The sequence below is a fragment of the Pseudophryne corroboree genome, chromosome 9 (assembly GCF_028390025.1).
Source record: "Pseudophryne corroboree isolate aPseCor3 chromosome 9, aPseCor3.hap2, whole genome shotgun sequence".
In the NCBI taxonomy this organism is placed as follows: domain Eukaryota; kingdom Metazoa; phylum Chordata; class Amphibia; order Anura; family Myobatrachidae; genus Pseudophryne; species Pseudophryne corroboree.
In genome coordinates, this window is record NC_086452.1 from 36,920,180 (window position 1) to 36,932,341 (window position 12,162).

A 12,162-nucleotide genomic window follows, 5' to 3' on the forward strand; every position below is an offset into this window, starting at 1 on the left:
TGTGTGACTGCTCCCCAGCCTCTCAGGCTGGCGTCCGTGGTCACCAGGATCCAATCCTGTATGCCGAATCTGCGGCCCTCCAATAGATGAGCACTCTGCAACCACCACAGAAGAGATACCCTTGTCCTTGGAGACAGGGTTATCCGCTGGTGCATCTGAAGATGCGACCCTGACCATTTGTCCAGCAGATCCCTCTGGAAAACTCTTGCGTGGAATCTGCCGAATGGAATTGCTTCGTAAGAAGCCACCATTTTTCCCAGGACTCTTGTGCATTGATGTACAGACACCTTTCCTGGTTTTAGGAGGTTCCTGACAAGTTCGGATAACTCCTTGGCTTTTTCCTCCGGGAGAAAAACCTTTTTCTGAACCGTGTCCAGAATCATCCCTAAGAACAGCAGACGTGTTGTCGGAATTAACTGGGATTTTGGAATATTCAGAATCCACCCGTGCTGCTTTAGCACTTCTTGAGACAGTGCTAGTCCCATCTCTAGCTGTTCTCTGGACCTTGCCCTTATTAGGAGATCGTCCAAGTATGGGATAATTAATACGCCTTTTCTTCGAAGAAGAATCATCATCTCGGCCATTACCTTGGTAAAGACCCGAGGTGCCGTGGACAATCCAAACGGCAGCGTCTGAAACTGATAGTGACAGTTCTGTACGACGAACCTGAGGTACCCCTGGTGTGAGGGGTAAATTGGAACGTGGAGATACGCATCCTTGATGTCCAAGGATACCATAAAGTCCCCTTCTTCCAGGTTCGCTATCACCGCTCTGAGTGACTCCATCTTGAACTTGAACTTTTTTATGTACAGGTTCAAGGATTTCAGATTTAGAATAGGTCTTACCGAGCCATCCGGCTTCGGTACCACAAATAGAGTGGAATAATACCCCTTTCCTTGTTGTAAAAGGGGTACCTTGACTATCACCTGCTGAGAGTACAGCTTGTGAATGGCTTCCAAGACCGTCACCCTGTCGGAGGGGGACGTTGGTAAAGCAGACTTCAGGAAACGGCGAGGTGGAGACGTCTCTAGTTCCAACCTGTAACCCTGAGATATTATCTGCAGGATCCAGGGATCCACCTGCGAGTGAGCCCACTGCGCGCTGAAATTCTTGAGACGACCCCCCACCGCCCCCGAGTCCGCTTGAGAAGCCCCAGCGTCATGCTGAGGCTTTTGTAGAAGCGGGGGAGGGCTTCTGTTCCTGGGAAGGAGCTGCCTGTTGCAGTCTCTTCCCCTTTCCTCTGCCTCGTGGCAGATATGAATATCCCTTTGCTCTCTTGTTTTTAAAGGAACGAAAGGGCTGCGGCTGAAAAGTCGGTGTCTTTTTCTGTTGGGGAGTGACTTGAGGTAAAAAGGTGGATTTCCCGGCTGTAGCCGTGGCCACCAAATCCGATAGACCAACACCAAATAACTCCTCCCCTTTATACGGCAAAACTTCCATATGCCGTTTTGAGTCCGCATCACCGGACCACTGTCGCGTCCATAAACTTCTTCTGGCCGAAATGGACATAGCACTTACCCGTGATGCCAGTGTGCAAATATCCCTCTGTGCATCACGCATATAAAGAAACGCATCCTTTATTTGCTCTAAAGACAGTAAAACATTGTCCCTATCCAGGGTATCAATATTTTCAATCAGGGACTCTGACCAAGCTACCCCAGCACTGCACATCCAGGCTGTCGCTATAGCTGGTCGTAGTATAACACCTGTATGTGTGTATATACTTTTTTGGATATTTTCCATCCTCCTATCTGCTGGATCTTTAAGTGCGGCCGTCTCAGGAGAGGGTAACGCCACTTGTTTTGATAAGCGTGTGAGCGCCTTGTCCACCCTAGGAGGTGTTTCCCAGCGCGCCCTAACCTCTGGCGGGAAAGGGTATAAAGCCAATAACTTCTTTGAAATTAGCAGTTTTTTATCGGGGGCAACCCACGCTTCATCACACACCTCATTTAATTCATCTGATTCAGGAAAAACTATAGGTAGTTTTTTCACACCCCACATAATACCCTGTTTTGTGGTACCTGTAGTATCAGCAATATGTAACGCCTCCTTCATTGCCAAAATCATATAACGTGTGGCCCTACTGGAAAATACGGTTGATTCGTCACCGTCGCCACTGGAATCAGTGCCTGTGTCTGGGTCCGTGTCGACCGAATGAGGTAACGGCCGTTTTACAGCCCCTGACGGTGTTTGAGGCGCCTGGACAGGTGCTGATTGATTGTCCGGCCGTCTCATGTCGTCAAACGACTGCTTTAGCGTGTTGACACTATCCCGTAATTCCATAAATAAAGCCATCCATTCTGGTGTCGACTCCCTAGGGGGTGACATCCCCATATTTGGCAATTGCTCCGCCTCCACACCAATATCGTCCTCATACATGTCGACACACACGTACCGACACACAGCAGACACACAGGGAATGCTCTTAAAGAAGACAGGACCCCACTAGCCCTTTGGGGAGACAGAGGGAGAGTTTGCCAGCACACACCAAAAGCGCTATATATGACAGGGATAGCCTTATAATAAGTGCTCCCTATATAGCTGCTTTAATATATATAATTTTGCCACAATTTTGCCCCCCCTCTCTTGTTTTACCCTGTTTCTGTAGTGCAGTGCAGGGGAGAGCCTGGGAGCCTTCCTGACCAGCGGAGCTGTGTGAGGAAAATGGCGCTGTGTGCTGAGGAGATAGGCCCCGCCCCTTTTTCGGCGGGCTCGTCTCCCGCTCTTTAACGGATTCTGGCAGGGGTTAAATATCTCCATATAGCCCCCGGAGGCTATATGTGAGGTATTTTATGCCAAAAAATAGGTTTACATTGCTTCCCAGGGCGCCCCCCCCCAGCGCCCTGCACCCTCAGTGACTGCCGTGTGAAGTGTGCTGAGAGCAATGGCGCACAGCTGCAGTGCTGTGCGCTACCTTAAGAAGACTGAGGAGTCTTCTGCCGCCGATTCTGGACCTTCTTCTCTTTTCAGCATCTGCAAGGGGGCCGGCGGCGAGGCTCCGGTGACCATCCAGGCTGTACCTGTGATCGTCCCTCTGGAGCTAATGTCCAGTAGCCAAAGAAGCCAATCCATCCTGCACGCAGGTGAGTTCACTTCTTCTCCCCTAAGTCCCTCGTTGCAGTGATCCTGTTGCCAGCAGGACTCACTGTAAAATAAAAAAACCTAAGCTAAACTTTTCTAAGCAGCTCTTTAGGAGAGCCACCTAGATTGCACCCTTCTCGGACGGGCACAAAAACCTAACTGAGGCTTGGAGGAGGGTCATAGGGGGAGGAGCCAGTACACACCAACTGATCATAAAGCTTTACTTTTTGTGCCCTGTCTCCTGCGGAGCCGCTATCCCCCATGGTCCTTTCAGGAACCCCAGCATCCACTAGGACGATAGAGAAATTATATGCTATGCTGGCGATGTTATAAAAAGTATAATGTGTAAACACTCCCAGCACCACAAATGTGATAAACAGTGCAGTGCCCCCAGTTCATGTTATGCGCCACAGAAACCCCAGCTCACAGTATGCCCGGCAGAAACCCCAGCTCACAGTATGCCCCCACATAAACCCCTACTCACAGTGCGCCACATAAACCCCAGCTCACAGTGCGCCACAGAAACCCCAGCTCACAGTATGCCCCCACAGAAACCCCAGCTCACAGTATTTCCCACATAAACCCCTGCTCACAGTGCGCCACATAAACCCCAGCTCACAGTGCGCCACAGAAACCCCAGCTCACAGTATTCCCCACATAAACCCCTACTCACAGTGCGCTACAGAAACCCCAGCTCACAGTATGCCCCCACAGAAACGCCAGCTCACAGTACGCCCGGCAGAAACCCCAGCTCACAGTATTCCCCACATAAACCCCTACTCACAGTGCGCCACATAAACCCCAGCTCACAGTGCGCCACATAAACCCCAGCTCACAGTATTCCCCACATAAACCCCTACTCACAGTGCGCTACAGAAACCCCAGCTCACAGTATGCCCCCACAGAAACGCCAGCTCACAGTACGCCCGGCAGAAACCCCAGCTCACAGTATTCCCCACATAAACCCCAGCTCACAGTATGCCTCCACAGAAACGCCAGCTCACAGTACGCTCGGCAGAAACCCCAGCTCACAGTATGCCCCACATAAACCCCTACTCACAGTGCGCCACATAAACCCCAGCTCACAGTATTCCCCACATAAACCCCAGCTCACAGTATTCCCCACATAAACCCCTACTCACAGTATTCCCCACAGAAACCCCAGCTCACATTATGCCCCACATAAACCCCTACTCACAGTATTCCCCACATAAACCCCTACTCACAGTATTCCCCACAGAAACCCCACTTCACAGTATGCCCCCACAGAAACCCCAGCTCACAGTACACCCCGCAGAAACCCCAGCTCACAGTACGCCCCACATAAACCCCTACTCACAGTGCGCCACAGAAACCCCAGCTCACAGTATGCCCCACAGAAACCCCAGCTCACATTATGACCCCACAGAAACCCCAGTTCACAGTATTCCCCACATAAACCCCAGCTCACAGTGCGCCACAGAAACCCCAGCTCACATCATGCCCCACAATCACCAGCTCACAGTACGCCCGGCAGAAACCCCAGCTCACAGTATTCCCCACATAAACCCCTACTCACAGTGCGCCACATAAACCCCTACTCAAAGTGCGCCACAGAAACCCCAGTTCACAGTACACCCCGCAGAAACCCCAGCTCACATTATGCCCCACAATCACCAGCTCACAGTATGCCCCACAGAAACTCCAGTTCACATTATGCCCCACAGAAACCCCAGTTCACATTATGCCCCCACATAAACCCCAGTTCACATTATGCCCCACAGAAACGCCAGCTCACAGTACGCCCCGCACGAACCCCAGCTCACAGTATGCCCCACAATCACCAGCTCACAGTATGCCCCACAGAAACCCCAGTTCACATTATGCCCCCACATAAACCCCAGTTCACATTATGCCCCACAGAAACGCCAGCTCACAGTACGCCCCGCAGGAACCCCAGCTCACAGTATGCCCCACAATCACCAGCTCACAGTATGCCCCACAGAAACCCCAGTTCACATTATGCCCCCACATAAACCCCAGTTCACATTATGCCCCACAGAAACGCCAGCTCACAGTACGCCCCGCAGGAACCCCAGCTCACAGTATGGCCCACATAAACCCCAGTTCACATTATGCCCCACAGAAATTCCAGCTCACAGTATGCCCTACAGAAACCCCAGTTGACAATATGCCCCACAGAAACCCCAGCTCACAATATGCCCCACAGAAACCCCAGTTGACATTATGCCCCCACAGAAACCCCAGTTGACATTGCCCCACTGAAACCCCAGTTGACATTATGCCCCACTGAAACCCCAGTTGACATTATGCCCCACTGAAACCCCAGTTGACAATATGCCCCACTGAAACCCCAGTTGACATTATGCCCCACTGAAACCCCAGTTGACATTATGCCCCCACAGAAACCCCAGTTGACATTATGCCCCACTGAAACCCCAGTTGACATTATGCCCCCACAGAAACCCCAGTTCACATTATGCCCCACAGAAATTCCAGCTCACAGTATGCCCCACATAAACCCCAGTTCACATTATGCCCCACAGAAATTCCAGCTCACAGTATGCCCAACAGAAACCCCAGCTCACAGTATGCCCGGCAGAAACCCCAGTTGACAATATGCCCCACAGAAACCCCAGCTCACAATATGCCCCACAGAAACCCCAGTTGACATTATGCCCCCACAGAAACCCCAGTTGACATTTTGCCCCACTGAAACCCCAGTTGACATTATGCCCCCACAGAAACCCCAGTTCACTTTATGACCCCACAGAAAACCCAGCTCACAGTATGCCCCACAGAAACCCCAGCTCACATTATGCCCCACAGAAACCCCAGCTCACAGTATGCCCCACAGAAACCCCAGCTCACAGTATGCCCCACAGAAACCCCAGCTCACAGTATGCCCCACAGAAACCCCAGCTCACAGTATGCCCTCCACAAGGCTGTACATCTTTGCCACAGTCATGCCAAACAGTGAGGTAGCATTCATCAGGTACATTCTACAAAATAATAGGCAGGATACTTACTGGTTGCTATAGGCAATGTCTCCACTTGTCCACGTCTCCTCTATTTTCACAGCTTGATACATTAGTCCCCAATAAATCTGAGTTTGGCCAATATCCATTAGGAATTAACATGTCGGAGGCACAAAGTGCCTCACGCCTCAGTATGGTTATTACTCCCTAGTGAACAGATAGTTCTTGTGAGAACTGATTCAGTGCCCACAATGGCTGCCTCTGACATGTGCAGGGGATAGCTATGACACAGGAAACGCGGTCGGACATTAATGCAGTACCTCTTTGCAGTAGGCAGGTGGCGCTCTATTTTATGATGCCTAGGAAAAGTTTTAAGGCAGCAACCAATCTTTCCATGAACAACAACAGGTGGGAACGCAGCGCGTTAACCGCAGTGACAAATATTTTATAAGATCTGTTTAAAAAATATCCCAGTAATGAAGGTTGTTTTTTTCTCTCTACGCTAAATACTTTTCGAAGAGGAAATAATAATTACGCCCATGTGAAAAGGATTAAATACGTTTTTTCATTTACAAAAACAAACAAAAAACAAACTCCCATTCACATCCAGGCATAACAAGCTGGAAATATGTAATAGGTTACTAACCGGCGCACATGTTGATCACATTTTGTTGCCATTTGGACCACAGTGGTCTTACAACTTTTCCCTTAATTGGCAACAGATTGGTCCTGCGGCACTCCAGCTGCTGTGGAACTACAAATCCCAGCATGCCCTGCCACACTTCTACTGTTAGAAACCTATGGAAAAGCATGATGGGAGGTGTAGTTCCCCTGCAGCTGGAGTACAACAAGTTGCCTAACGCTTGTCTAGAGCCATCAATATTCCCTGTTTCAAGGAAATGCTCTGATTGGCTAAAGGTTTATCTAGACTCAAAGTTATAAAGCTCTGATTGGCTACAGTCGATTTAAGCTCCGACAACTCAATCACTTTCATACGGACATCACACGGATATCACTATAAGCATCTCTCAGATATCCAAACACATTATTAATGTCAAATAAATTATTCGGCACGCGGTATCAATCAATGAATGATACTGGACAGCAGGGGACTAACTTATTAAAGGGTACAAGGGAAGACCACCCAAAATGACCGGGACACTAGGTGGGGTTCATCTTGATTTGACAAGAACGGACATCGTTAGAAATGCAGACGTTTTGCGGTGATCCCGGCACAGACGCGGAGATTCACGCTGGCCATTCATTACCGATAGTATGGGCAGATCACAGGGTCACCTACCTGCTGCGGTGCTCATAGTTCCCCTTGCATCTGAACTTGTGTGCTGGAAACAGTGTAAAAATACCTTCCTCCGAGCTAAAATACTGCCATTTAATACCAGGGTTCGATTTCAGGTTGTCTGCAAGAACTGGGGGAGGAAATAATAAATACAACTTTTTTAATTTATTTTTTTACAAGGTGAATAATAACAATAATGAAATAATGAAAGCAGAAAAAAAAGCAACTTGAAAACAAGTTAACGCCAGTACGTCTGTACTCGGAGGCGGTTGTAGCTCACTAGCACCGGCGAGCAGCCTGCGCAGGTCGGACACTGCGGTCCTTAGCGGTGAACCATCTTCATCTAGAACAAAGGCCTACAACCTGCGGCCCTCCAGCTGCTGTGGAACTACACATCCCAGCATGCCCTGCCTCAGTTTTAGCATACCTTAATAGCAAAACTGTGACAGGGCATGCTGGGACGTATAGTGCCACAGCAGATGGAGGGCCACAGTTTGAAGACCTATGATCTAGAATGTACAGACACAGTAGAGGTCGTAAAATAAACAAACCTGATTGGACGACAGGATTTGTGGATAAATTTCCCCTTTTGACTATTAATTATTATTTTTTTTTTACATTTAGATCATTGATTTATAGAATTGTATTTGATCCCTGATAATGTTCAAGCCATGCACGTGGATATACTGGTGATACCGCTGTTCTAAAACGATCTACTGTAAAAAGTTCTATTATCTATAAACCTGGGCGTACAAGAACAGCGGTTTCCAGCTGACGCCACTGGTGGTCGTGGCACAGATAAAGGGTAGAGGGTCTTCTGCGATCCGAGTGCAGAAATCCGGACGGGATTTACAGGATTAGAGGGGTGGGAGAGACTGCTGATTACTGCAACCTATCTACATTCCATAAAACCTTAGCATTCCGCTTTTCTACGCCTGGTGGCCAAAGGAATTTTAAAAAGTTTAGCAAAGAGCTAATGTACCCTGTCCTCCCGCATAACACAACACTGGGATAGTGGCAGGGAAAACACACACAAGGGCAAGTCATTGCTCAGTAATGGCCGAACTGTCTGAGACTTCAATCGGGAGAGAGAACATCTGGCCGATCCGGTGCCCAATATCAGGCACGGATATTAAACTTTTCATTTCCATGTTTCCTTCCTCCCTGTTCCGACTGTACAGTATAATACAGGCAGGATGTAAGGACAGCAGCAATAGGGAAGGTTCACTGAAAACAATGGCGCCCGCGTTACTGAAATATTATCCAGAAGCTATCACAGCTCAAATGTGCACACAACACTTTGCAAAAGTTCTCTTTGAACCCTCTGAGGAAAGAGGGTTCAAAGGACTCTTATAGATGCACAGTTAATCCAAACCAATGAAAACGTAACAATATTAAGTATCAGGTAGAATTTTTAAACCACTCCAAATGTGAAACAGCTTTACATTCTTAGAGTTCATCCATAGTTTAAGTCTGGGTTGACTTTACATGTTTTATTTCAGGCTCCCTAAAAAAATTTTTTTATAAATTAGGTACATAATACCAAAAAAATAAAAAAATAAAAACAATCCACGCAGTAACACTGACAAACACTAGAGAGAAGCTTCGCATGTGACATTATGTAACAGAAGTAATATCTGTTTATGGCAGGCCGGCCGACAGGCCGAAGAAAGGTTATTAGCAGAAATTGCACAGCTGTCTCTGGCTGTCGGGATGAAATGTACCAAACCTAGATAAGTCCATCGCTGAGGAGAGAGTCACTCAGCACAGAGTAGACGGAGGTATCAGCTTCTCCAAAACAGACGCAAGATAAACAGAGAGAGGAGTGTGGAATAGGCCTCAGTGACATTCATATAGATCCTGCGATACAGAACTGGCAGACACACGGCCATACATTCCCCGTCATATAATATCCTGCCTGGGAACTGCTCTTAAACCTGTTATAAGGGACCACGATGGCTGGAAATTAAATCCAGTATTAGCCGCATAGTTTAAGACGTTTTCACTGCTTGCATGATTTACAAATTGTCCTTGGAAAAGCACATTTATACATATGTAGACACACCACACATACTAACACACATACACACAAGCACGCACAGGAAGCCACACAGCTTGTATAGTGAGACGGAGAAGCATTAGACTGATCAGTGTTAGTTCAGAATTTACAGATTTACTGAACAAAAGAGACATTTTCCAGCAGACAGAAACACCTATTAGCGGGATTCAGTACTAATCCTGTAGGTAAAGGGAGATGAAAGAGACAATAGCACAATAAGGTAATTATAAACATGATTTTGGAAGTGTCATTTTGGAAAATTAAGATATTATCTGGTTGTGAAATGAATTTACAAAGCAGAGAACAAATCAAAGGACGTGAATCTTATTTCCACGCTGGGTGACGACAGAATTTCATATCAGAGTCTCTTTTTTGGGTATTTGACTTTAAATCAGTGAGTCTATATAAACATTACCAAAAACGTTACACTGACTGTATGCAGTGCCAGAATACAAACCGGGCGGATGCCTAGGGGCACTCAGGCACATACATCACCAGTGTGGGGGGCACTATGCATATGGGAACGGGATCCGGTCTGAAGATCGACAGTGTCTAGGTCGACAATGTTTAGGTCGACCACTATAGGTCGACAGTCACTAGGTCGACATGGATGGAAGGTTGACAGGGTTTCTAGGTCGACATGTGCTAGATCGACAGGTCTAAAGGTCGACATGAGTTTTTCACATTTTTTTTTTTTTGGGGGGGGGGGGATTTTTTCATACTTAACGATCCATGTGGAATATGATTGGAACGGTAAAGTGTGCCGAGCGAAGCGGTAGCGGAGCGAAGGCACCATGCCCGAAGCATGGCGAGCGAACGCGGTGCACTAATTTGGGATCCCGGTCACTTTACGAAGAAAACGACACAATTTTTTTTAAAAAAATCCTCATGTCGACCTTTAGACCTGTCGACCTAGCACATGTCGACCTAGAAACCATGTCGACCTTCCATCTATGTCGACCTAGTGACTGTCGACGTATAGTGGTCGACCTAAACATTGTCGACATAGACACTGTCGATAAAACGAACCACACCCATGGGAACAGTGTGGCATAATGTGGACGGGGGGCACTACACTGTGTGGTGCTGGGAGTAATTACATATTACACTTGAGAATAACATATCTTATGACTAATTTATTTGTGTGTGAGGAACAACAAGTAGACTAATTATGTTTTCTGGAAATTCAACGCACTGTAGAAATAATTGGCAATATTAAATTAAAGTGCCAGGCTCCAATTATCCACTCGTCTATACCCCAGTGTCTATATGCTCCAGTGTCCCCTAGTGAATGAAGGAGAAAATTAGCAATATTGATATTGGACTGCGACCAGCTCAAAACCTGTCACAATCAGCTCAGCAGTGAAGGGGTAAATAACACGAAACACCAGTCAAGCGTTGATGCAGTAACTCCAGGCAAAGCATTCTAAACTGGGGAAGTGATAATTGCCCAGCCGTCACCAAGCTACAAGCACAACTCTAATTACCTGTAGCATGCAACAATGGACATCGTACACGGGGACGGGGGGCGCAAAGATTCCTACACGGTTTCCACGCAATAACTGAACAGGCCCACTCAGCACAAAGCACCGCACATTGGGGGTCATTCAGACCTGATTGCTCGCTAGCAGTTTTTTTGCAGTCCTGCGATCAGATAGTCGCCGCCTACAGGGGAGTGCATGTTAGCTGTGCAAGTGTGCGAACGCATGTGCAACCGAGCGATACAAAAGATCTTTGTGCAGTTTCTGAGTTGCCCAGGACTTACTCTGGGCCCGGAATTGACGTTAGACACCCGCCCTGCAAACGCTTGTACACGCCTGCATTTTTCCAAACACTCCCAGAAAACGGTCAGTTGCCACCCACAAACGCCTTCTTCCTGTCAATCTTCTTGTGAACGGCCGTGCGAATCGATTCTTCGTAAAACCCATCACACAGCAATGATCCGCTTCGTACCCGTGCGACGCGCCTGCACATTGCGGTGCATAAGCATTTCCGACCTGATCCAGCACTGCGGAAAAAAAACTAGCGTGCGATCAGGTCTGAATGACCCCCATTGGGCTTAATTCAGACCTAATCGTAGCAGCAAATTTGTTAGCAGATGGGCAAAACCATGTGCAGGAAGGGGCAGCTGTAACATGTGCAGAGAAAGTTAAATTTGGGTGGGTTATATTGTTTCTGTGCAGGGTAAATATAAATACTGGCTGCTTTATTTTTACACTGCAATTTAGATTTCAGTTTGAATACACCCCATCCAAATCTAAAGGTCCGTACACATTAGACGATGTCGCTATGTGAGCGACGTCGTCTAATGTTTCCCTTTCTGGGCCGGCCGGTCGGCAGCCGACCGTACACACTGAGCAATATGACCGCTCATATCGCTCAGTGACGTCACGTCTCCGCCAGCCCTGCATGCAGGTCGTGGACGACAGTCCAGATCCTGCATGCATGCACTGGCGACAGCAACGATCGTTGCCGACCCGCGGGGCCGCGCATCGGTCGTCGCTGGCGGCATACACACTTGCCGATAAAATGAACAACATCGCTCAGGGAGGGGGAAAATGAGCGGCATCGCTCATTTTATCGGCAAGTGTGTATGGGCCTTTACTCTCTCTGCACATGTTACATCTGCCCACCCCCTGCAGTGCACATGGTTTTGCTCATCTGCCAACAAATTTGCTGCTACGATCAGGTCTGAAAAGCGCCCATGTGACACTAGCCTAACGTTGCTGTCGCGCAGGTCGACATTC

At 48.0% G+C, this 12,162-nt stretch overlaps 1 protein-coding gene across 1 annotated transcript in view; it reads right to left on the bottom strand.

Moving 5' to 3' along the window:
• The window catches only part of CACHD1 (cache domain containing 1), a 66,897-nt gene that overhangs the window by 38,422 nt on the left and 16,313 nt on the right, over positions 1-12,162 (bottom strand). Inside the window, exon 3 of the mRNA XM_063939176.1 lies at positions 7,360-7,486. Within this exon, the coding sequence (XP_063795246.1) occupies positions 7,360-7,486 (127 nt within the window). The remainder of the gene's footprint in view (positions 1-7,359; positions 7,487-12,162) is intronic.